The 25,198-nt window shown below is 46.6% G+C and overlaps 1 protein-coding gene and 1 pseudogene across 1 annotated transcript in view; one reads left to right on the plus strand and one right to left on the minus strand.

Annotated features, from left to right (window-relative positions):
* Nucleotides 1–8,280, minus strand: part of SMOC1 (SPARC related modular calcium binding 1) — a 134,775-nt gene extending 126,495 nt beyond the window's left edge. The window contains exon 1 of the mRNA XM_087819567.1: nucleotides 8,182–8,280. Within this exon, the coding sequence (XP_087675693.1) occupies nucleotides 8,182–8,280 (99 nt within the window). The remainder of the gene's footprint in view (nucleotides 1–8,181) is intronic.
* Nucleotides 8,281–8,658: 378 nt separating this feature from the next.
* On the plus strand, nucleotides 8,659–16,724 carry LOC107545647 (small ribosomal subunit protein eS25 pseudogene; annotated as a pseudogene).
* The last annotated feature ends 8,474 nt before the right edge of the window (nucleotides 16,725–25,198 follow it).

The following is a 25,198-nucleotide window of genomic DNA, read 5'->3' on the forward strand; positions in this document are numbered from 1 at the left end:
AGAGAAACATTGATGTGACAAAGAAACATCAATCAGTTGCCTCCAACCAGGGATCAAACCCGCAATCTGGGTATGTGCCTTGGCCGGGAATTGAACTGGCAACCTTTCGGTGCACAGGACGACGCTCACCAACTGAGCCATACCGGCCATGGCTCCTGGTATATATTTAAGTGCATTTCTCTAGGGTGTATAACGGAGTGAAATTACAAGGTCAAAGAGTATGTGTAACTTCAACTGTAATTCTACAAAGTTACTATACTAATTTATATTCCTACCAGCAGCAATAAATACATTTTTTTTACAGTTATGTCCTGCTGCAGTAAATTGAAAACTCTCCTTTTAAAGCAGGCTGAGTTCAAAGTATGCTGAAAATGAGTAGGAGGCCTGGTACTAACAGTTACTACCCCTAAAAGCCAGCCTGACATGAGCACAAGCCAACTGTGTCAGATGTAGACTCAATCCAAGGGTGACTTGAGAATCAGGCCTATCTCAATCAGGTGGATTGAGATAGGTTTAGAGCTTTCTTAAAAAAATCAAGCATGTTTTAATCTTTATTACTTTCCTCTAAGATTAAACAATGCTCATTGTAAACAAAATTATTTTAACAATTACTAAGACACATTTCATAGAAATGGAACACCTCCGTGATAACCAACATTAACAGCATGGCACACAGTCCACCTGATTTTTCTATATAACAACCAACTCTTTTTTTTTTTTTTTTTTTTGCACAAAGGGAATTATATATTCTGGTTTGCATTTTACTTCTTTTTACTGTTCAATATTTTTTTACAAGGAAAGAAACAATCTGCATTTATTGAAAATTCTATTATTCAATAAACATTTACTAAGCACCTGTTCTTGGGCAGGATGGAGTCTATAAAGGAAATTAAACAACTCCACCATTAAGAGACTCGCACTCTAAAAGGAAAGAAGCTAATAGATACAGGTCATACTAATGACCCCTGTTTATCAAGCACTGTCTATGAGCCAGACACTGTATAAGACCCTTAACGAGTGGGGGGTAGATAATGGCCCCCCAGTCATGCCCAGGTCCTAATCCTAATACTGCTGTGTTGCCTGGCAAGGAGGAATTAAGGTTGCTGGTGGAATTAAGGTTGCTAATCAGCTAACCTTCAAATAAGGAAACGAGTCTGGGCTCTCAGGGTGGGCCTAATGTAATCAATAACAAAGGTCCTTCAATGGGGAGAAGGACCCCATTCTGTGACAGAACCTCGGAGATGCAGCATAAAAAAGATGGGACCAGTTATGGGGGCTTTGAAGGTGAAAGGGGCTATGAGCCCAGGAATGCAGGCAGTTTCTAGAAAACTGGAAAAGGCAAGAACATAGATTGTCCCCTAAAGCTTCCAGAAAGGAACTCAGCTCTGCTGACTAACCCCTTGAGACCTGTTCATTAAAAATTCTCCTTTAATGTGTGTTGTGTAAACCACTGAGCTTGTGGTATTTGTTCCAACAGGAGTAGGAAGAGGGAGCCAAGAGGTCCCACTTCATTCTCCCCACCTCTCTAGAACATAGATCCTGTGACCTCCATTGGGCAAATCGAGAGAACTGAGGACCCAAACGGTTAAATTACTAGCCCAGGCTCACAGTGGCAGAGGCAGACTCCCCTGGGTCTGTGCACCCCCGAAGCCTGTGCTGAGGCTGCCCCAGGGCCCTCCTCCCTCTGGCCGGCTGGATCACAGGGCAGATGGACACACAGCGCTCCAGGAGAAGCGAGCACAAGGAGATGCGCTGTGTGGAGCCATTTGAGCCTTTGAAATGAAGGGCAGAATTTCGACAGAGATGGGGAGGGAAGAGAGGTCAGAAAATGCAACAAGGTTCAGCGCAGCCAAAGTCTGGGGCACATGGGGATATCCAGTGGAAGTAAGCCTGGGCACACCACTGGTCAGAGACCAACCCTGTCCCATGAGAGAGCCACTAGCCACATGTGGCTATTAACATTTAAATTAATTAAAATCAAATTAAAACTTCAGTTCCTCAGCTGTACTAACCATATGTAAAATTTCAATAGCCACGCGTGTCTAATATTGGACAGTGCAGATAAAGAACAGTTCCATCCTGGCAAAAAGATCTCTTGGCAGTCATTTCTGAGCAGGGCGGCGACACTATGTACCTCAAGGAGTGATCATGTCCCTTCATATCACGCTCCACCTCACCCTCTTACTTACTACCTATTTTGTGTCCTCTCCCCAGGGGCTTTGCAGAATTTTTCAAGAACAGATGCACAATAAACATCCACACACAAAATATTTAAAACTCCCAGCAGTGTCCTAGAGATGCTTATCTACTCCTAAAAAGAAACCACTCTGGGAAGTGGGTCTAGTTTCTCTCCTCTGTCAATACTTTAAAACAAAACATGTAGCCCTTATAGGTAAGTAGTTACAGTGATCAGATCGACACTGGACTGCAAAATGGTTTTTAAGGGGGATGGCATGTCACTCACATTTGTAGAATACTTGTCACGTTTCAAAGCCCCTGACACGTTATCTCATGGAGCCTGGTTCATTCCTGATGCTCCCTGGTGGTAGGAGGGGCTGGGACTCCGGCTCTCATGAGTGGCCTTTTCTGCTCTGTAGAGGCCGCCCCAGGCCGGCTCCAATAAAAGGAGGCTGACATCCACCCGGGGAACATCCGGGCAGTACCCGGAGCGCCTCACCTATCAAGCTTAGCTGTCTGCCAAAGGTAAGATTGTGATCCAGGCTTTCAGTTGAGAATGATGTCAGTTGCAAAGGGAAATCCAATTAATTGTGATAATGACCAATGTTGCTTTGGGGTCTTCACGGGGCTGTTGGAAGGGTTCAGGGAGAGCCAATCCTCTTACCCCCTGGGTAACTGAGGATTCGTGCAGAGCATGTATGTACAATGCTAACCCTGTTTGGCTGGCCTCACAGGCCGGTCCGATCAATTTCTCATCCGCAACTCAACCCTTGTCCTCTCCCAAACAGCTCCACAGTGACAAACGCTGAAGGAGGGGGCCCTCTGCACGGACATCCCCCCCCCCCCCCAGCAATGCCAGGAACTTGGCTGCTTAAACAATAGATCTCTATGTGATTGGGAGAGAAAGGGTGCCCTGTACCTGCTAAGCAAGGCCATGCCCCCTCCCCCAGCCTCTGCAAAGGGGGGTGAGGAGGAGGTAGGAATGAAGACCGGCATCAAACCAGAAATCGCCTCCCCCACCCCCACTGGCAAATAAGGCTTCTGACCCAGGCCTCAGCTAGTGAACTTTTCTACTCTGCAGGGCTGGGTGCTCAGATGTCCAGGGCTGATTCCCCTGAGCAAAGGAGAGGGAAGATTGCCCGCAGCTAGCTCAGCTTTACGTGAGCCCTTTGGCCAGCTGGTGTAGACATTTATGCCAGGGCCTGGGCCTGCTCTGTATCTAACTGGCCAAGAGTTGAAACAAAGCCAATAATCACTCCCCAAGGTGGTATTTTAGGTGGAGCTACATGCACATCTGGAAAGGGGGCAGAGGGGAATTTCTGTTGGACCAGAAGTGCAAAGAATTTAATTAATCATAATTTTTGGTTCATGACACACTCAACATTGGTACATGCAGAGCCCACTTTTATTTTTTACTCAATCAGCTATTAGATCTTTACTAATGGACAAATACCTTCAAACTCATCCCCCCACCCACGAAAAGAAGTACTTACACTAACTTACACTAACAAACTGGTCATGTCCCCCCAGTTTATCCCCCTGCCTTACCCTAACTTCCCCCTAAATCCTGTGTCCATCATTACTTTGCTTTTCTTTTTATATAGTTTTATTGCAGCTATATGTCTTCCTAAATGTTGTTTTCTTTAATTTTAGCTCTTTGTAAGTTTATAAAAGCTGCCGTGCTGCATCTTTCAGTGCATTTCTTTTACTTAATATCATATCACCAAGATTTGTCTGTATTTTTGCTTGTCACTGTTGTTCAGGTGTTTTGACTGAGTTTAATTCTCCACTGTGTGAGTACATCACAGTTTATTCATCTGCCAACTGATGGGCATCTGAACTCTCTCCAGGCTCATGGTATTGTGGACATGAGTTTCTCTTGGGCATATACACCTAGGAGTGGAATTGCTGGGCCATAGAAACGTACATGTTCAATTTTCGGAGGTAATGAGACAACATCAAAGTTTTTTTCCATTTGATTGCATTTCCTAGAGTTTCTAAGATGATTGTTTCCTCCTCCTGTCCTCCTCAATTTGGTTTCTTTAAATTTCACATGTCACCTTTATCAAAATGTTTAAACCAAGTTCTTGACCTCACACCTGAGTAGCATCTCAGATAAATCCCCATGTGGAAAAGACGGTGTGTTGTCAGGCACGCAGATAATAAGAGAGGCATCTGTGCAGACACAAGGACCCACCCTGGTCCTGACCCAAGGGGGGTTGGTCAAGTAAGTGGAAGGGAACTATCTAGAAGCTGCTTCACATTTGGCAAATGCAAGGTAAAAAAAAAAGCTTAGGGTGGAGCTAAAGCCTGTTTCCCATCCCAGTTTGCTTGCTCTCCTCCCCTAAACCTTCTTTTCTTCTCCTCCCCCCAACACACACTCTTATTTTTAAACAAAGAACAAAAGCCTAAAAATGAGAAAAGAAATCACTTGTAAGTAACCATTTTCAGGTTCAAATGAGAACAGGGGGTCCAGCTTAGAAATCACTGTACACTACAATTCATTGCAATAAATATTTACAGAATGCTTTGCAGTGTGACCAATAAGATCTCTATTCTGCCCTCAAGGGTTTTCGGGCTTGTTCATTTAACAAGACAGGATCATGCATGAAGTGCCGAAGGGGCCGGTTAGTGCTAAAAAGATGCAGATGCTGGCCCGATTTCAAGATGCTCAGTGTAGAAGGATTAGCAAAAGTTAGAACACACGTGCACCAGATACAGGAGTTGTTAAGAGGTGAGCGTGATCGATTCCAACCAGTAGGAAAGTTCCTAGAGGGTGAAGTTGGAGCTGGGTTTTGTAGGATGAACCAAGTCAGTCATGAGAGAGGACAAATAAAGAATAGACTTAAAACAATTAAAAAATCAAATATCTTACTCAGACTTATGGACCTTCCTATTTTCTCCTATTTCTCAGACTCCTTCAATCTACTTCCTGCCCCTGGTCCTGCTAAAACACCAACAAAGCGGTACCCATGGATCACTATGAAACATGTGTGATTGGTATTTATTTGTTCATTCCACAAACACCTACGAAGTCAATCCCCTTGTGCAGAGCTCTGGGGACACACCGACAGACAAGGTGGGCTCAGTCCCTGTCCTCACTCAGCTGCCGGCTTTCAAGGGCAGACAGAGAATTAGACAAAGACAGGCAGTTGGCTTGGCCTGACCATCAGCCAGACTCCATCAGCCTGGAAGAGGCCCTCCCCCAGGCCCTCCCCGTGAAACATTTTCAGTAAATTGTACAGGATTAAAGAAATGGCTGCCTCCTTGGTAGTTAAAAGGATCCTGACCATGTCCCAGGTAGCCATGCTGCTCAGAGCTGAGAAACCAAAAACTCAGGTGCTTCCTATATAATAGCCTCCAATCTGATACCTGATCACCGCTGGTTTCCAGAGTCAAACAAATGTCAGGAATTTTATGAAGGCAGGAAGCGAATAAGGGGGCAAGGATTGGGGTCTAGGCCTCAGGGGAGCTCAATTAGTGAGCCAGATAAAGTTAAACCAAAAGGGTATGCTCTCGGTTTCCTAGAAAGCCAGCTGGAAAAGATGCCAATCCTTAAGCCTCTGTCACTCAAAAGATTAAGAGAAGAGACCCAAGGAGGTGCCCAAGGGAATACTGCAATACACCAGATGTTTCTGCTCCTCCTATGACACTGCCACTCGCCATCAGAGCCACACTTCACAGGCCACCAAGAAGCCACATAAGAAAAGGGTAGTCTTTGGAATAGGTGGAAGTTCAAAGACATCACCCTTCATCAATACAGATATCTAAAAACATTATTATTAACATTTTCTTACAGACTCCCCGATGCATCTGGGTTCAGTGTTTTCTCATTGAGCTCTCTCTTCCTTTAACAGCGAAGGCATCCCTAGTTTGAAGAACACTCCCTGCAGCTGTTTGGTGGTGTGGCAAGCACACAATGTGTAAATCCATATAAGCTGATTTGGCTCCCAGAGCTGCAAATGCACCATTAGTGTTTCAAGCAAGCTGTTTAGCCTCCCTGGGTTTCACTTGCAAAATAGTCTTATAAGCATAAGCGATCCTGGAAATACCTAGCCCAAGTGCTCATAAGTGGTAGCCTTTTTGTTGCCTAGAAATACACTCAGGTAATCACGTGCTCAAGACAGCACTTCCCCTGGGTACTTTCTAAACACACACACACACACACACACACACAGGGGGGGGGGGTGCAGCTGGGACACACACAAACCTATTTACAGTTCCCGTTTATGTTCTATCACTTTTATCAAATTAAAAACTGAAGAAGCTGAAGGGGAACCTAACCAATGCCCCTATTTTCCCCTGAAGCCCCTAGCTTTCCCCTAAAAGTTGCTTCCTCCAATTTCAGGAGTCAGGGAAGGAGAGCCATATGGCTTAAGACGTTAGACATGCCCAGCAGCAAACGAGCCCCCCACCATTTGTCTCCAGGCCTCTCATGTGGGCGGGCATCCAGATTTCAGTCGGGGTGCTCTGGTCTGCATCTCTTTCTTGACTGTTCCTAATTATTGGAGGGAATGCCATGGCTCTCCTGACCTCAGAGTTTAAGAGCTGCGAGTCCTAATATCAAACCAAGCAGCTTCATTTAAAAGGCATCCTCAACTGCATCCATAAAAGTCACTCCCGGAGCCCTTACTTGCCCCAGCTTTGGAAATGCCTGCTGTCGAGGATTTATGACACGCCCTGGATCTAATCTGCGGCACTTTAACTGCTGCTGTTGCACATCTGGTCATAAAAGCAAGGGCCGGCCCAACACGGGGACAAACACTTTTCTTTCCTAAGTGGCTGCAAATCTGATCTCACAGTGATAGCTGGGCTCGGATGTAATCAGCCAGCATCTGGGCAGTCATTAAAGCTCGTCAAACTTTGCAAGGCTTTTGCTCTCCACACGACAGCTATAAAGACGATTCTCATATAGCAAGAGCTATGAAGAAAGAACCTGCAATGTGAACAGGTGGTAATGAGGCTAGGCCCAAGGATATCCAGGAAAGCACACGTTGGTTAAAGAACCAACCTTGTTTTTACAAAGATCCTAGCTATTTCATGGACTCCCATGATGCAGATTGAGGCAAGCAGCTACCCTGAGAGGCAACCGCCCTGACACAAACTAATTTTTGGCCAGAGATTGTCTAAATACGTTTGGTCAAATGAACAACGAGGTGGTTTAATAATACATTTTTAAGGCAGTGGAATTCTTCAATACACCAATTTGGGAGGTGGGGGGCAATAATCTAGACCAGAAGTGAACACAATGCTGTAGGTTCCAGAAGAGTTTACAATGCCCTGTACAGCCTGTCCTGTGCACAGAATTGGCACGTTTCATATCGTTCAGAATCTCCAATCAGACCAAGGTTCAACAATCAGACCAAGCTCCCAGCCCCAACCGGAGGAAGAGACCCTTGCACTCTGCACACCTCTTTTCTACCACCTCTCCACAGCCCCCCACCTCTAGCCTCCTCCGGGGCTGTGCCCAGCAGGAGGGAGCATTAAAATTATCTGCTGTGGGTTTTACGAGCAGCGATCGCTTTTTAAAACAACAACAACACAAGGTCCTTGTGTGGCTCGCGGGTAACCTAAAACTCTGGAGGCAGCGCTGCCCCCCGCCGCCTGCCAAGAACGCCAGCGCCCGGGAGCCGGCGCTGTGAGACCACAAGGCAGCCCCGCTGGAGCGGAGGGCTGGCCTCGAGGGCGCAGGAGGCACCTCGCAGGGTCCTGGAGCAAAATGCCCTGGAAGAAGAGACTGGGAGAGAAAACCCGCCGGTGACAGTTCGGGGGGATGGGGAGTAGGCAGAGTCGCTGCTGCAAGAAAGGATTGGGGGTGGGAGACAGACAATGGGAGAAATTTTTATTTCAGCAACTTTGCCAACAAGCCCGGCGGGGACTGGGTAATATGGGGGGGGGCAAGGTCTGACACCTCCCTCTTCCCCCTCTCCCCGCCCCTGAGGATTAGAGCGAGCGACGCTCGTCTTCCTCCGCAGGTGGGCGCGCGGCTGGGGGCGCACTTACCCGGGGGCCCGTGGTGCGGTGGCCGCGAGCCGGGGACAGCTGCACCAGCACGAGCAGCAAGTGGGGCGTGAGCAGGCGGGCGCAGCGCGCGGGCTGCATGGTGCCGGCGGGCTGCGGGCCGGGGTCGCGGGCTCCGCCGGGCGCACTGCCGCGCCTGCCTTGCTGCCTTCCTTCCCGCGGGGGCCCCGGCGGCGGCGGGCGGCGGGCGGCGGAGGTGCGGCGCGGGCTGGCGGCGGCTGCGGGCGGAGCGCGCGGTCATGAACCGCGGAGGAGGGCGCTGGGGTGCGAGCGAGCGTGTGCTCTGCGCGCCGCAGTCGCTCGGCTGGGCCGGGTCCCGGCGGCAGCAGGTTGGATGCCAGAGCCTGGGCCATGGGAATTCCCGTTATAAACCCCCGAGGGGGGCGGGGCCGGGCCCCACAGCCCTGATTGACGGTCCGAGAGGCCCGTAGCAGCCGCCCCTGCAGCAGGTGAAAGCCAATGGGAAAGAGGAAAGAGGGGCGGCTTGCGGTCAACCCCACAGAGGAGAGCGGCCCGGCAGCTCGGCCGCCGCGGGCGCCCGCGGCGACGGGGACCAGGGGGCGCTTTCTGTCCGCCCTGGTGTCCGAGGAAGCCTGGGAGAGCCGCAGCAGCCTCGGCCGCCAGAATGCCCACCCCGCTGCTGACAGTGCCGCGAGCATGGGCAGGTTTCAGCACGAGTGCTTGGTTGTCACAACGGCCCAATGAAAGAGGGAAACTACTCCTAGCCCGTTTTTCTGATGAGGGACCTGGGGCGCAGAGGCGCCCAGAAACCTGCGTACTCGCTGTTTCAACACCAAGAAGAACTGGGAAGTCACCGGATGACCCCAGCCGGTAGGGTGTTACCGCTGGTGTTGGGAGTGGGGAGTGGGCACACTCGCTTCTTTCAAGGCAGCTTCCAGAGGGTGACACCCGCGTACCACAGCGAGGGGTTGCCCCAGGAGAAGTGTCCAAGAGACGAGGTGAAGCACCGCCGGGCATCTTGCCACCAGAGGGCCCTGTGGGTGGGGAATAATGGCCCACCTGTGGCCTTGTGGGTGGATCTGGGCCCCTGCCTTGAACTGCAGGGCCAAGGGGCAGCCTCTCTGTGGCCTAAGAGAACTGGATGAGGGGGTCAAAGGGGCCCTGGTCTCCTGGTGGGTGAGAGGGAGTCTGTGAGGGCAAAGATCCCAGAGATAGGTCAGAGAAGGGAGGGGAGGCCTCTCCTGGGTGCCGGACCCACTTGGATAGGACAGTGCAGCAAAAGGGTCCTGTGGATGTTGGAAGGTTCTACCCAGGGTGGTCCCCAGAGAGCCATCTTGGGACCAGCCCCAGCATCACACCAGCTCCAAACCAGAGCATTCACCCAGGAGAGCCATGGTTTCTCCTCTTGTGTGGAGCACAACCCTTAGAGTTTACTCCCATTGGTATGGACCACCCACTTCATGAGGATAAATTATTTTCCCCAGCCAGACTAGAAGCACTTAAACTCCTCCTTGTCTGTGCCCAGGAGGCCCTGACAAAGGTTAGCTCTGCTCCCCTAGGACTTCCCTCCCGGATTGTATGAACAAGCTTCCCACCCAACTCCCGTATTTAGTTTTGCCCACTCCCCTTGCCCACCCCATCCAGCCTCTACTCTGTAGCCAGTCATTCTTCCAAAGAGCAAACCTGAATGTATCACTCCCTGCTTAAAAGGCTTCAACTCTCCCCATCACCCTCACATTAAAAAGCCTGAACTTGATGCCGAAACACTAATAAAGTACTTGTAGTTCTCCAAACAAAAAATGAAGAACAGCTCTAAGAGAACTAACTTCCTCTGCTGGGAAACAGTGCGGGTCAGACCAGCTCTCTGGAGCTAGACAGGATGGGTTCAAATCCTGGGTCTGCCACCTAGTGGTATAACCTTGCACAAGTCACTTAACTTTGGGATCCAATTTTCTCCTCTGTAAAATGGGGATAAAAATACCATCCATCTCATGGTTTGTTGTCAGGATTTTTTTTAAAGATGGAGTATATAAAGCCCTTAGAATGGTTAAGTTAGAAATATCACCATCTGGCAAGTAGTACATAGATTCAACTTCGCAGGAAGTAAATGGATACTCCATGGGGTTGTGACTTGCCTGGCCTCATTTGGCTGGTAAATGGCATTTGAGATTCAAGCTCAGGTTTTCAGAGGCTAATTCTGCCTCTGTCATGTGATGATTGCAATGTCCCATCTTAAAAGCCATAGGGTTAGACATTACCTATGTGCTCCTTGGGAATTTCTTCCGTGGCCTGCAAGGGAACTGAGACTTCTCTGAGCTCCAGGGTAAGAGCATGGAAACAGCAAGGGTCAGCCCTTCTGGAAACAGCCCTTGCGATCTGGCATCCTGGGAATTTACCGAGCTAGGCTTGTGACACTTGTCCAGTACTACTGTGCCTCATGCAGCACTTACATCAATTTCCATGTGCCCACCCAAGTGTTTACCCACTGAGGGCTCTGCAGGATGGAAATGTTACCACTGGGCTCAGCAGCCTGACAGGTTTGTCCTGACTCTACTACCTGGTTATATGCACCCCAATCAAGCTGGTCAACTTCTTTCTGTTGCTGGAATTATTGAGAAATCTGTTGGCACTGTACGTAAATATGCTTGAGATGGCCCCCAGTATCTGGCAGCACCAAATGCCCAGGGAAAAGGCATTGCAATAGTCCTTTCCATCCATAACACCACATGCTACGTTCCAGCCAGAAAGCATATTTCCAAGTGGTCGCTGGTCCAAAAGTCTACATTATGCTGGATTGCAACCATGTAGCTTAGTTTAAAATATGAGCAACTGCTTTCCAGTTACTTTGCTCAGCAAGTATTTTCTTTCCCTCTGGTTGGCATGCAGGGCCTGCCGTAACCATGGCCATCATTCAAATGATGCATTTTCTTCTCCCAAATCCTCCCAAGTCCAAAGAAGGTTAGAAATTCCAGAGAACTATTAGTCCCAAACAGTGTCTCTCTGCCAGGCTCCGTCTTCTGGTCCAAGCAAAGAGTGAAAGTGACAAGTTCCTTCTTTCCCTGGAGGCCAAACTTATGAATAACTCCAACTATCTGGGCATCTGGTCTGTCCAGTTTCAGCCATACCCCTGGTCCTGTGGGACTTCTATTTGCAAGGCGATATTTCAGTAGAAGAAAAATAATACTTTGTATCCCATATTAAGGCCTGAGGGCCTCAAATATTTAGTACTAGCTAGGAATGCCCGTTTCAAATAAATCTGTGTTTCTGTATAATCCAGAGGAAGCGTGCCTTGTCTCATGTTCAGAATAAAACCTTTACATTCATTTTAACAAGCACTTCAATGCATCTCCTTCTGTGTCCAGCACATGCTCATCATTGTGAGGGATCTTTGGATGCACACCCTGCCCTCTGAGAGGTCACCATCTAATTTAAGACACAGAGCGGACAGATACTTAGAGACTATATTTGAGAGCAAAGCCTGAGATGTGTTGTAGGGGCTCAGAGAGCAGGGACCCACTACAGACCTAATGGCAGGGAAGGTCTCATGGAGAAGGTAGATCTGGAAGGGAGCTTTGGAGAAAGGTGCTTCTAGAATATAAATATACCTTGACTTATGTTTATGTCACTTGTGACAACAGCAACCAACAGAAAATGGTGAGTTATGTCTAAGGTCCAGAACTCTTTTCAAATAAACTGCTGAGCTCAGAAGCCTGGGACACCAAGATTCCTGAGTTCTGTTTCTGGATTTATGACTAACTTGCGAATAACACTTAGCATTAGACTGGGGTAAGTATTATTAGTCCCATTATGCAAATGAGGTTGACTCATAGAAGTTAACCTTACCAGGTCAATCCTTAAAATCTAAATATACATGACAACTCACACACATCACACGAAAGGTAAGTGTGTGAGGTGATGGATGTGTTAATTCATCGGAGGAATCCTTTCACAATGTATACACATATCAAACCATATTATACACTTTAAATATCTCACAATTTTATTTGTCAATTATACCTCAATAAAGATGAAAAGTACGCATCACAAAAATAATTATAGTGACTTAAACAATTTAGAAGCTTATTTCTCTCTTTTGTACACAAACTTCCTTCAAAGTATACGGTAGCTCCTTCTAACCCAGGGTCCTAGTATCACTCTGTCATTCTTAATAAGCAGCGTCTACCTCATGGTTCAAGGTGGCTGCTAAGCTCTAGCCATCACATCTGTTTTCCAGTCAACAGGGAGGAAAGAGTAAAAGAAGAGCATGCCTCTATCTTTAAGAACACTTCCCAGAAGTCACAATTCATTTTACCTACTAGCTAAAGTGTAGTCATATGACCACGTCTACCTACAAAGAAGGCTGAAAAAAAAATAAAGTCTTAACTTGAGGTGGCCAAAGGTGCCCAGCTAAAAATCAGGGTTTGCGTTACTAAGGAAGAATAAAATACTGGGGACAGCTAGCAGTAGGGGCTCTCATCATTATGATAGCTTGAGCTGCCAAGCAAAAGAACCATGGACAATGCAACAGAGTCTGGAGGGTTCAGTTGTGACTTCCCTCTAGCTCTGCATGTCCAGCTCCCTCATGCTCAAAAATATTAATGGTCTTGGGGCCAGACACCCAGACTCTTTCTTTTTAGATGAATTGACATATAACATTGTATTAGCCCAAGGGGTACAACGTGATGATTTGATATTTGTATATATTGTGAAATGATTGCCACAATAAGTCTAGTTAACATCTGTCACCTCCTAGTTACAATTTTTTTCTTGTGATGAGAACTTTTAAGATCTACTCTCCTAGCAACTTTCAAATATATAGAATTGTTAACAGAATTGTTAACTATATAGTCACTGCACTGTACATTTCATCCCAGAGTTTATTCATCTTATAAACTGGAAGTTTGTACTTTTTGACCCCCTTCACCCATTTTGCCCACCTCCACCCCCACCTCTCATAGCCATCAATTTGTTCTCTATATGAGCCCAGTTTATTTTGTTTTGTTTTATTTTTAGAATCTACATATCAGTGAAATTGTACTGTATCTGTCTTTCTCTGTCTGACTTATTTCACTTAGCATAATGCTCTCAAGGCCCATCCATGTTGTTACAAATGGCAAGACCTCCTAATTTAACTGCTGAATAATATTTTATTGTATATGTATGCCATATTTTTTAATCCATTCATCCATCAGTGGACACTGAGGTAGTTTCCACATCTTGATTATTGTAAATAATGCTGCAAAGAACATGGGTGCAGATATCTTTTCAAGTTAGTGTTTTGGTTTTCTTCAGATAAATACCAGAAGTGGAATTGCTGGATCGCATGGTAGTTCTATTTTTACCCAGACTATTGATGCCACAAAAATTTACTTCTGGTATTTCCCTCTTTTAGACACCTTCAAGTGGGACGAACCAAGAAAATACTGGGACGAAGCTCAAGCCACGTGGTGCCAGGGTGGCAAGAAAGGAGCCCCTTAAAGAGATCAGCAGTCAATTATGATCACCAAGAATAACGCAAATCTTTGTGAAAATATTCTTGGTGATCATCTGTATTTGTGTTTCTATTTCTTTCCCCTCTTAGACCTCCAGGAGATTCTCTCTTTTCACTTGGTTACTTTACTGTGGCCTGGTTTCCAAAATTAATAATAATAGTAGTAGTAGTAACCAGGAGGGCCAAATATGCAGATCTTAAACACACAGTCTGGCATTTACTCTGCAAGGTAGGTGCCTATTGTCCCCATTTTACTAAGAAAGAGACTGAGATTTTGGGAGATTACATAACTCACGTGAACCCAATCTACCTTATGTTACTAACAGCTGAACTATTTGCTAAGCACTTTCCCTACGTGATCTCACATTCTTAGGCCCAGCCTCTGAGGTCAGTATTATTAGTCCCATTATACAGATGAAGAACTGAGGCTTAACCACAAAGGTTAGCCTTATCAAGGGTGGTCCTTAAATTTTGCACACACATCAAAAGTTTTGGCATTGTCTTAAATCTATTAGTTTTAGGAATCAGAGGCATATGCTATATTTGCACATGCTATTTTGTGTATTACTGAAGGTTAACTCCTATTTCCATGTGTGTGAGTTTTCCTCAATTCACCTGCTTTAATTTTCATTTGCTTACTTCATTGGTCTGTATTGTTTACATTGGAGCCCGTGAGGCAAAGAGCCTTTTCCAGGTCCTTAGGCCCATAATCACCACAGTTGGGTACTCCCAAGAAGGCACGGTTACAAGGAACTCTTTCAGACTAGGGTTTAAGATTCCATTATAAATCATCACTGCTTGGTCCTAATCCATTGGCACAGAGACAAAGCAGCCAGTCAAACAAATTTCATTGCATCCCTACTGTGTACCTAGTATTGCACTAGGAACTGGGTATACAATAAGAACAAAGGGAGAAGGCGACTGACCTCAAAGAGCTTACAGTTTAGTGGGAAGACAGATGCTAAGCAACTAAATATTAATAATCCACTAATTACAAGCATCCACAGTACTGCAAAGATGTATAGGTGTTTTGGGAGTCATTAAAAAGATACCTAATTCAATCTGGAGGGTCAGCTTTCCTGAGAATGTGAGGTTTAAGCTGAACGAAGAGCAGGGGGAAAGCATTCTGGGGATGGCAAACAGCATATGCAAAGGCACTGCGGCAGGAGAGAACGTGGAACTAAATTTGAGACTAGCTAGGTAATAGCAGTAGTAGTAACCAGGAGGGCTTAGCAAATGCCAAATATGCAGACCTTAAACACACTCTGGCGTTTACTGTGTGAGGTAGATGCCTATTGTCCCCATTTTATTAAGAAAGAAACTGACATTTTGGGAGATTACAGAATTCTTATCCCATTAGCTCTCAGTAGGCCAGGAAAAATAGTTATGACTATTTACCATCTGGGTCTGACAGACTCATTTTATGTTTTTAAGTCATTTTACAAATAACTTACAGAAGCAGGAATAAAGGGGTAGTGTATTCGTTATCTATTGCTACACAAAAAATTACTCCAAAAACTTAAAACAACAAACATTATCTCACAGTTTCTATGGACCAGGACTCTGGGACTGGCTTGGCTGGGTGGCTCTGGCTCAGGGTCCCTCGTGAGGTTGCAGCCAGGGCCAGCTTCCTGGGCATGCAACCGGTGCAGTCAGGAACAGTCCCGCATTTGGCTTAATCCCCTGCTGATAATTTTTTAACAAGGAGCCTCCCCCATTTCTGCTTTGCCCTGGACCCCGTAAGTTATGTATCCAGTTCTAGCTGCAGTCAGCCTATCAGCCAGGATTACCGTCCCCTGTGGCTGGGAGACCCACTTTCAATCTCGCCCACGTGGTTGTTAGCAGGGCCCAGTTCCTCACTGGCTGCGGGCCGGATACCTCAGTTCTCTCCACGTGGGTCCTCACAACAGGATAGCTGGCTGCCCCCCAGAGCAAGTGATCAATGAGAGAGCCCAAGATGGAAGCCAGTCTTTTACGAGCTGATCTCAGGAGTGACAGGCCATCGCTTTTGCCATATTGTATTGATCACACAGACCAAGCCCGGTATGACGTGGAGGGGGAACACATACGGGATGAAGACCAGGAGGCGGGGATCAGTGGGAGCCACCTGGGAGGCTGACTACCGCACATCGTGAAAAACAGCTTTCTAAGAACTGTTCATAAGAATTTAAATATAATAAACCTAAAATTTTATTCTATATTTACCTAGTTTTAAAGACAACATACCTGAAATAGGCACTAAGCTTTTATTAAAACCATCTGCTTATCAAATGTCATGAACCTGGAACATATTGATCATGTAAACTGATTCCAGATTTCAAATGTATCTCTAATTGGTCAGCTTATCATTCTTCATGGTTCTTCTGTTTGTATTTGCATCAGCAAAGCATAATACCTGTGAAGGCTTTGGTGGCTCATAATTTTGCTGAGGAGAGTACAGCCATCTTCTTTGCTCCATAATTGCAAAACATTTTCATTTTCAGATTGATAAACGTAATTTAAAATCTTCAATCCAATTCATATTTTTATTTCTACATCACCTATTTCCTCTTTGTATCCACACCTGCCTTCGACATTCAACCATTCACAAACCACTTCAAGTAAATTTTGGTGGCAAAAATCTAAACGATCACTCTTTTTGTCCGGCATCTGACCGAGGCTGCAGTGGTAGCCGCTACTCTCCAAGTTTCCCTCTGCAGCCGAAGGATGACAAGAAGAAAGACGCCAGAAAGTCATCCAGAAAAAGACAAAGACCCAGTGAACAAATCCGGGGGGCAAAGCCAAAAAGAAGAAGTGGTCCAAAGACGAAGTTGGGGACGAGCTCAATGACCCAGTCTTGTTTGACAAAGCCACATAGGACAAACTCTGTAAGGACGTCCCCAACTATAGGATTACTATAACCCCAGCTGTTGTCTCTGAGAGACTGAAGGCCCCCAGTTCCCGGGCCAGGGCAGCCCTTCAAGAGGTTCTTAGAAAAGGACCCATTAAACTAGTTTCCAAGCACAGAGCTCAAGTAATTTATCCCAGAAACACCAAGGGTGGGGACGCCCCAGCTGCTGGTGAAGATGCATGAACAACAGGTCCCACCAGCTGTTCGCTTTGAAAAATAAAACTTTATTAAATTTTTAAAATCTGAAAGATTAAAGAATATTGCCATATGTCTCCTTAGGGAAATAGGAAGGTTTAGACTCTTGTCATAAAATGTTGTATAATCAAGTCCATCTGGTTGAGTGACTAACTCGATGAAAATACCATATTTCCTCTTTTACCTTAAAAACATAGTCTTAATTTGTTGAAAATCATCTAGGATATCATTATCTAAAGATTCATAGGCTACGATTTCTCTTACCTAATTTCACCATCAACACTTGCTTATATTCTAGAGTGCTACATTAACCTTCTGATCTGTAATCATTATGAAATAATTATGTAATAATTATGAAACCTTTCCTCCACCTCTCTTTGCCATTATAGGAATAAAAAGAAAAATTCAGACTTTTCAGTTGTATCAAATGAAACTAAAAGCAGACCACAAAGATGGTGTCTCCAGTTTTCTTTTATATCTTCTTGAAAAATGATATAATACTTTAGGCAATGAATTAAGAGAACAGCGGGATAAAATACTGATGATTTATTATACTATTGCCCCATCTTTCTTGGTAATTCCATCATTCTTCAGTTTTCTTATTATTTTTCAGCATAGTTGGAAATAATTGATGAGTAACGATAAAATAATTCCTAGGGAGACAAAAATAACTGTTTCAAGACATAAGAAAAAATAAGATCACAAAGATCTCATACTATATCTTACATTTATAAAAGAGTGCCAATGCACTCAGATCGTAACTGCAAAGTAGAATGAGTTTTATTCTATCTTTAAGAAATAAGTAAATATTGTTCTTGTGCTTTGGAAGATATCTTTTTTTTTAATCCTCGCCTGAGGATTTTTTTTTTCCATTGCTTTTCACAGAGAGAGGAAGAGAGGGTGGGGAGAGAGAGGGAGAAGCATTGATGGGAGAGAGACACATTGATTGATTGCCTCCCTCCCGAATGTGACCCAGTGTGGGGCTGGGGTTGGAGCCTGCAACTGAGGTGCATGCCCTTGGCTAGAATCGAACCTGGGAACCTTCAGTTCGTGAGCCGACGCTCTAACCACTGAGCCAAACTTGCTAGGGTGCCGGAAGATATCTTAAAACAAAAGTCAAGAAATGTCAATGCTTTCCAAAAATTTTAGGTGCTTTAAAAAATCAACTAAAATTAGGCCCATGGACCCTGGATGGGATTAATACAACTGATGGGGTTTGAGAGAATTGGCACTACTAATAGGACCTGAAGCTGACACTATTCCTGCCCCACCCATATCCCCTCAGCCCACCAGTTTCCTTGCAGCCCCCTAAATGCCCAGCACCTCATCTTTCTGCCTGTGGGCTTCCATTGGCCATAGCTGCCTACCTGCTCATTCCATACAGAGGGCCCAAGTGCATGGAAGGTCATGCTCCTAGGAGCAACCCTCACCCAATGAGGAATCAAAATTAGTGTGTAAATTCTCCAAGTCCCCCCCCTCCCCCCAACAAGACAATTCTGAGGTGTGTTCCACAGTCTTTCCATAAGTCCCCAACAGGATTAGGCCCTAATGGCCCACAACAGTAGCCATCTCATCAATAAACCATTAGTTACATGGATGAAAAGGGAGCCACATACTAAACCTGACAAGCTCAGGGGAGGCCTGCTTGGCAGGACTTACAAACTCAGAGACCATACAGGATAGTTTGAACATAAAAATTTCTAACTAAAAGTGGGTCGTGGCAGGTAGTCCCATCCTAGGCCTGTAGCTCCCTTGACAAAGGTGGATCTTTGCCTTAAGCAAGGCTGCCTATTGTCTTTTTTTGCATCTAAAATAACATACCTTTGAAATGTCAGAGTAATAAACCCCTTTTCCAGACCCCTCAGGGCACAACCAAGGCACCAGAGCAGGAGACCACAGAACCCCTCCTCATCTTGTTCCCCGAATAACATCTCTATGTGCTATATACGTTAACTGTCAACCACCCTGCAACCACCAATGTAAAAGAACGACATGTCTCTCCATTTTACTTTTTATCCAGTCCTGGAGATCCCCTCCCCATGCTTTCTCCCCCTCCTTAAGCTATCACCAATGCATTTCATGTAACCCTTCTCTGGCTCCTCCTTTGGCTCTACTATATAAAATAAACTGCAAAACTGCCAATCTCTGGAGCATTTTCTCAATCCCTTGAGATTTTACTCCCTGGCAATTGTCGGCAGTTTGGCTCTAATCAACTCAAAAATTCCCTACTGGTTTGGACGTTTCCTACCTGGACAGTTGCCTTTTCTGCCTTCCCCACTGCCTTGCTGTGTTTCCTTGAATCACCTCCAAATAAACTACTTGCACTGAAATTTCCTATTTCAGAATCTGCCATTTAAAAAAAGAGCCTGCACCAAGACACAAGGTGAAACCCAATCACAATAAAGCAGCTGCAGCTCCCAGCACCATTGGTGGGGCTACTCTTGCTCTCCCTGGAGGCCTCACCGTGACTACCATCAACCCAGAACAGAAAAGAGTGGGCTGCTGCAAGGAGGCCAAGCAGCCAGGGGACTAGGTAATGGCGGCAGACTGCAGTTTAGGAGAAATAATGCTCATAGAGGTCATTAGGACACGGAGCTGTCTAAACCCATCAGAAATGCTTTGACAAAAAGTTGGAATGGGATCCAGTGGGTGGCAGATGGACAGTCTGTTCTCATTTAAGAAACAGCCTGGGCAGTGGAATAGCAGTGGAGATGGGGACTTGGATTCCAGTCCAGGCCTCTCTGCCTTCTGTTGAAGTCTCCACCAAATAGGGATAAGGAAGTCTTGACAGAGTTGCCTGGAATAATAGCTGAAATCATGGGTTGCAGTCAAATGCTGGGTTTTTATCTTCTTTAGCAAGATAATTTGCCAGCAACCTTGGGGAGTTGTCCTGGGCAGAAACTCACCTCAAAGCCCTCGGGCCCTGTTTGAGAAGAGTCCTTTGGAGTCCCCTTTAGTCATGTAAATGAAGGCTCCTAAGGCATCGGTGTCCTGGGAAAGCGTGTAACAAGCCCCTGTTTGTGCTGTGAGCAGCTCTGCTCTTTTAGAGGAATTTGGTCACTGAGGAGGGAGAGGAAACCAGCGGCAGGGCCGGGGTCTTTCTGGCTCACAGCCCTCCTGGAGCTCTTTGCACCCCGGGTGACCGGGTGAGTGAACTGGGACACGTGGAGAGCTGGGACCCTGGGGCTCAGGTGTAAGGGTGAGGCCATTCGATTGTGTGTAGCTGGGGGTGGGGAGAAGGCACTGTCCTTGAGGCATTTCAATACCCACTGCAGCAGCCCGATCAGGAGATTCAGCTGCCGGCCCCCAAACTCTGCCTCCCACCTTAGAGGATTTCTTCACCGGCTCAGCTGGTATGTCCCCTCCCTCTGGCACCATCACTGTTTTGTCCGTGAGCCACCTCACTGCAGGTCACAGCAGCACCTGACCTCCAACATCCCAGGACAGCATTCTGGGAACTTGAGTGATGAGAGCACCTGGAGCTTACACTCTCCATGAGGTTGGTACTGGCTGCCCTGGCAGCTTGGTAACTGTCAGCCATGAAAAGGCACATGAGGCAGATAGGACTCCTCTCCCAGGCGAAAGTCACCGCACCAAGGCATGGCTGATGCTGAGTGGGGAAAGGTCAGACAGCCCTGCCCTGGAGTCTTGCATCTACTTCCAGCAGGTGAGGGTTTGTGGGGCACAGCCTCAAGCACGCTATTCATACCCAGAACTCCACTAACACACCCAGCAAACTAGCCGAACACCCAGGCACATGCCCAGTCAGTGTTTAGGATGTTAGTTTCCTCCCTGTATCAGTTTCCTATTGCTGCTGTAACAAATTACCACAAGCAGTGACTTATAACAGCCCAAATTTACTATCACCCAATTATGGAGGTCAGAAGTCCAAAAGGGGTGTTAGTGGGCTAAAATCAAGGTGTCAGCAGGGCTTCATTCCTTCTGTAGGCTCTGGGGAACTCTACTTTCTTGCCTTTTTTCAGGAGGCTGCCACCTGCGTTCCTTGGCTTGCAGCCCCATCCTTCCCCTTGAAAGCCAGCAGCTTCTACCAATCTTCCTCTGACTCTCCACCTCCCCCTCCCTCTTATTAAGCCCCCTGTGATAACATCGAGACCAGCAAGATAATCTAAAATAATCTATCTCAAAATATTGAATTTAATCACATCTGCGAAGTCTGTTTTGCGATATAATGCAATATATTCACAGGTTTCAGGGATTAAGATGTGGAATATTTGTGGGGAGGGGATTATTAAGCCTACTAATTCTCCCACACCTCATTTCCCCTCCCTCCTACCTTTTCTTTAACTGAAGTGTCACTAACTCCAGGCCTTCTGTTCTCTTGCCCCTATAATCTGCCCCTTCATTGAGGGTTTATTGCTGTCACACATGGCCTCAATTTCAAGTTGTGCTTGGGTGATTCTCAAACTAATGTCTTCAGCCCATGTGCCTCACCATTAACAGAGTGCATGATCTCCTTGACACCCCCAAAGTCCCACCTCACCCCCATGCCCAGCCACCACCCATCTCACCTCCAAACACGTGGTCCTCCAACTTCAAAACCCCTCCCACCCCACTTCTTCCAAACCCTACCATCTTCCCTCAGCTTCGCAGTCACCACATTAGTGGTCCTCCACTCTGCCATGTGGTTTTCCCAGTTTCCAGTGCATTTCCTGAAGACAAGTCATCATATACTATCCCCATTGCACCCTTCTCCTGTTCAAGGACTTCTGGTTCTCTATATTTTTGTGATAAGGGGAAAGTGGTAACTAAAATATAAAAAGGAAAGATCAAATCCAGTCTCTTCTGCCTTCTCCACATACCAAATCCATAAACTTTTTTCACTCTCATGGCCTCTCATCAGGAACCTCCACCCCAACTGAGATATTATTCATCAAACAGTTAGTGAGCACCCCCTCTGCACAAGGGACACACATTGCAGAATTCAGCCTCCATCTGAATCTAGACCATCTTGTCTCCTCTTCAACAAGTCAACTGGCCTCCTCTTCCATGAAGTCAACCATGATTATGTAGCCAAAGTGACAAAATTGTCCAACAAGAAGGAGAAACATATATAAATCTAGTGGGTTTTCCCACAAGCTTTACATACGGATGTATTTTAATAGCTACTATTTATTGAACATTTACAATATACTAAGCACTTTACAGGCATCTCATTTCATCCTCATGACAACCTTATTATCCCTGATATTTCCATACTTCAGATAAGAAAACAAACTCAGAGAGGCTAAGACACTTTCCTGTGGTCACACAGGCCTCAGTGGAGGCATGATTTTCAAGCATGAACTTGTCTGACCCCAAAGCCCATGTTCTTCACCACTAGCCTATCCTGGAAGAACTGGACAACCAGATGGAACTCTTCCTACAAGACAAGTTAAAGGCTGGACTGGCACCAGAGGCAGGAGCCAGGCAGGCTCCATGGAACCTATGTTTAAAGTCAGTGGTGTAATCCAAGGGCTGTGGCCTCTGGACAAAGCAGCACTTGGGAAGGGTCCGGAGGCTGAGAGGCAGGGCAACACCACAATAAAAAAAACAGTGCTGCCTGGCCGGGTGTGCATCAACCTAGGATCTGGGAGATTGTGGTTCGATTCCCAGGGTCAAGGCACATACCCAGGTTGCGGGCTTAATCCCTAGTTGGGGGCATGCAGGAGGCACCTGATCAATGACAACTCTCTCATCATTGACGTTGCTGTCTCTCTCTCTCCCTCTCCCTTCCTCTCTCTGAAATCAATAAACATATGCTTAAAAAAAGAGAGATCACTTCTCTCTTTTAAAACAACAAACAACAAAAAACCCCAGTGCCTTTAGTTTTGTTTACTAACGGATTAACATTAGTAAAGCAGCTGATAGTGCCTGGGGCATAGTAGGGGTGACTAAATTGTAGATATCGCCATCACTGGCTTTAGTGCTCAGAACCAACGGTTAAACCTTGACTAACTCAGGGTCTACCAATAGGACTGAACAAGGAAGAGCAGAGGAGTAGAGAACCTCAGGCTGAACCCTGAGGGGATTACAAGGAGAAAGGAGAAAGACAACAGGGCCCTGGGGAAGCCTAAGTCCCCAAAGCACCCAGGATGAAAAGAAGGGGCCCTACAAAGCTCCAGAGAGGAAAGATCCACAGGACCTCACATGAAAGAGGGTCAGAGCAGGGCTGCCAGCAAAATACAGGACATCCTGTTAAACTTGAACATCAGATAAACAACGAATAATTTTTTGTAACGAGTACGTCCCAAATACGGCATAACCTGTTTTATCACAGGGGACATACTTACTCTAAGAATTTACTTATTGTTTATATGACATTCAAACTCAGCTGGGCGTCCTGTGTTTTTATTTGCTAAATCTAACAATTCTAGGCCAGAGGCATGGTTCATCCTCCAGCACTTGGCACGAAGTCATTTAAGGTGATAACAGATCCTGTAATATCCTGGTATCTAAAATTCTGGACAGGGCAGTGGTAGGGGAGCAGAGAATGGGATAGGATTCTTTGCTTTACAAATGTATTCTTTCACAGTTGAGGTCCTAGAAATAGCAAGCCCCCTAAACCCTCTTAACATAGAAATTAATTTTTTAAACTTAAATTTGCAGCCCCACTTTGAAGGAACTTGCCTGTCAAGGTTTAAGGCCACTCACACCAGTCCCCAAAGCTGTGCTTCTCCTGGCTTCTGAGAACAGGAGAGTGGAGTAACCCATACCAAGGTCCCCTGCAGACAGAGTGGTCTGGTTGATTAAGGCCAAATCACCACCCTGTGCCCCCCTCCCCAGGCCCCAGCTTCAGAACAGCCCCAACACCTTCTGCCCAGTCTCCCTGGCCGTTTCCATAAAGGAGAGTGGATTCCTCTGGAAGCAGAGACCTTAAAAAAGGACTCGTCTATGTAAAACCAAACACAATTCTCTCGCCTCCTCCCTAAACTGATTAAAAGCCAAAGTCATTTGTTTTGTTTTGAGAAGTGCCAGGGTTTATGCTCGAGGTCCCCCGTCCCTCCTCACTATTTCCAGCTGCTGAGGCACATCAGTGTGAAAGACCACACACCAGCAGGCCCAGCAGAGCAGAGGCCTGGTGGAGATTAAACCCCAGGCTCTGGGGAGGGTCTCCCTCTCCCCCTCCCATGCAGAAGGGGAGCTGAGCATGGACTTGGAAGTTCAAAGGCAGAGCCCTCCCTGCCCACCTGGGTCCCCATTCACCACAGCCAAGTCTTGTCCACCCTACAATCAGACAAGGAGTGGTCAAAGGCAGGTCCACGGGACCAATGAGAATACTGTGCTGAATGTGGCCAAACATACCTTTCCCTCAACTTTTTTAACTTAACCAAATTTATTTACCACATAACAAAATTTGAAGGGAAACCAGGGAGCAGAGGTTTTGGGTTTTCATCCCTGCTCCACCAGCTAACTGGGCGACTGGGACCATTTTGCCTCACCTTGGCTGTCCGCCTGGCTTGCCAACCAGGGAGGCCATGAACCAAGACTGAAAAGCAGACAGGTGTGTGACTGGGTTATTTTCATGGTCCCACTTGGCACCACCTGAAGGAGTGTGTTTGCTCACTTTGTTTATGGTGGGCCTCACCCATCAGCATGTCAGAAGCTGGGCGCTGGAGACCCGGTGGCTAGCACAGCGGCAGCCATCAGTCAGGTCAGGGCTCCCCAAGTACTTTTTGGTGGGTGGGTAGTGTGGAATGTGCTGACGAAGGAAGGGAGCGGGGCAGGAGGGCTGCCCTCCCCACCTGAGCCGACCTCTCCTCTCACCTGGGATCTGTTTTCTGGGATCACAGGGGACCTTTCTGAGTGCCTGGGGCTCCTGGCTATTTTTCTCACACCAAGTTCTGGAGCAAATGAGGGTGAAATGTATGATATCAGGCGTTGGACCCTTCTGCTTCCTCCTTCCTCCTTCACCTTTGGAACCAATGTCCTCACCAGTGACGCTGAGGGGGTCTTGAGGGACATGGCAGGGGTGTCCTTTCTGAGGCCACAGCAGGGAGCCTGTAATGAACCCATCTCTCTGATCCTACCTGCCAAGTACCCTAGCAACCGAATGGGGTTGTCTGGGGTTAATGGAAATAAAAATGGGCAGAAGGTACTTGGGGGAGGAAGTTTCTGGAGGACCCCAGAACAAAAACAGGCCTGGCCCGGTGAGCCCTGGAGAAAAGTTAGAGGCCTTCCTTCCCCACCCCAGGCTTTTGGTGCCTATTTTCTCCCTTCCTCCCTCCCTCCCCACCCCCACTCCCACCCCAAATGCCATAATGAAAAATTCATGTTAAAAGCTTCCCATATGATCTGATTTTCAACACTTTAATTGCATTAATTGAAGCAAGGAGGGTAGTGAGCCCATGGCCCTTCCTCCCCAGGGTCCTCCTCCCCACAACTTCCACTCCCCCCAACTTGCTCCCTCCCCATGCTTCTCCCTCTTCCTAGACTCACTGCTTGACCTCTCTCCTTTCTCTCCC

This window comes from Miniopterus natalensis, chromosome 1, assembly GCF_054644295.1.
Source record: "Miniopterus natalensis isolate mMinNat1 chromosome 1, mMinNat1.hap1, whole genome shotgun sequence".
NCBI classification, from domain to species: Eukaryota; Metazoa; Chordata; class Mammalia; order Chiroptera; family Miniopteridae; genus Miniopterus; species Miniopterus natalensis.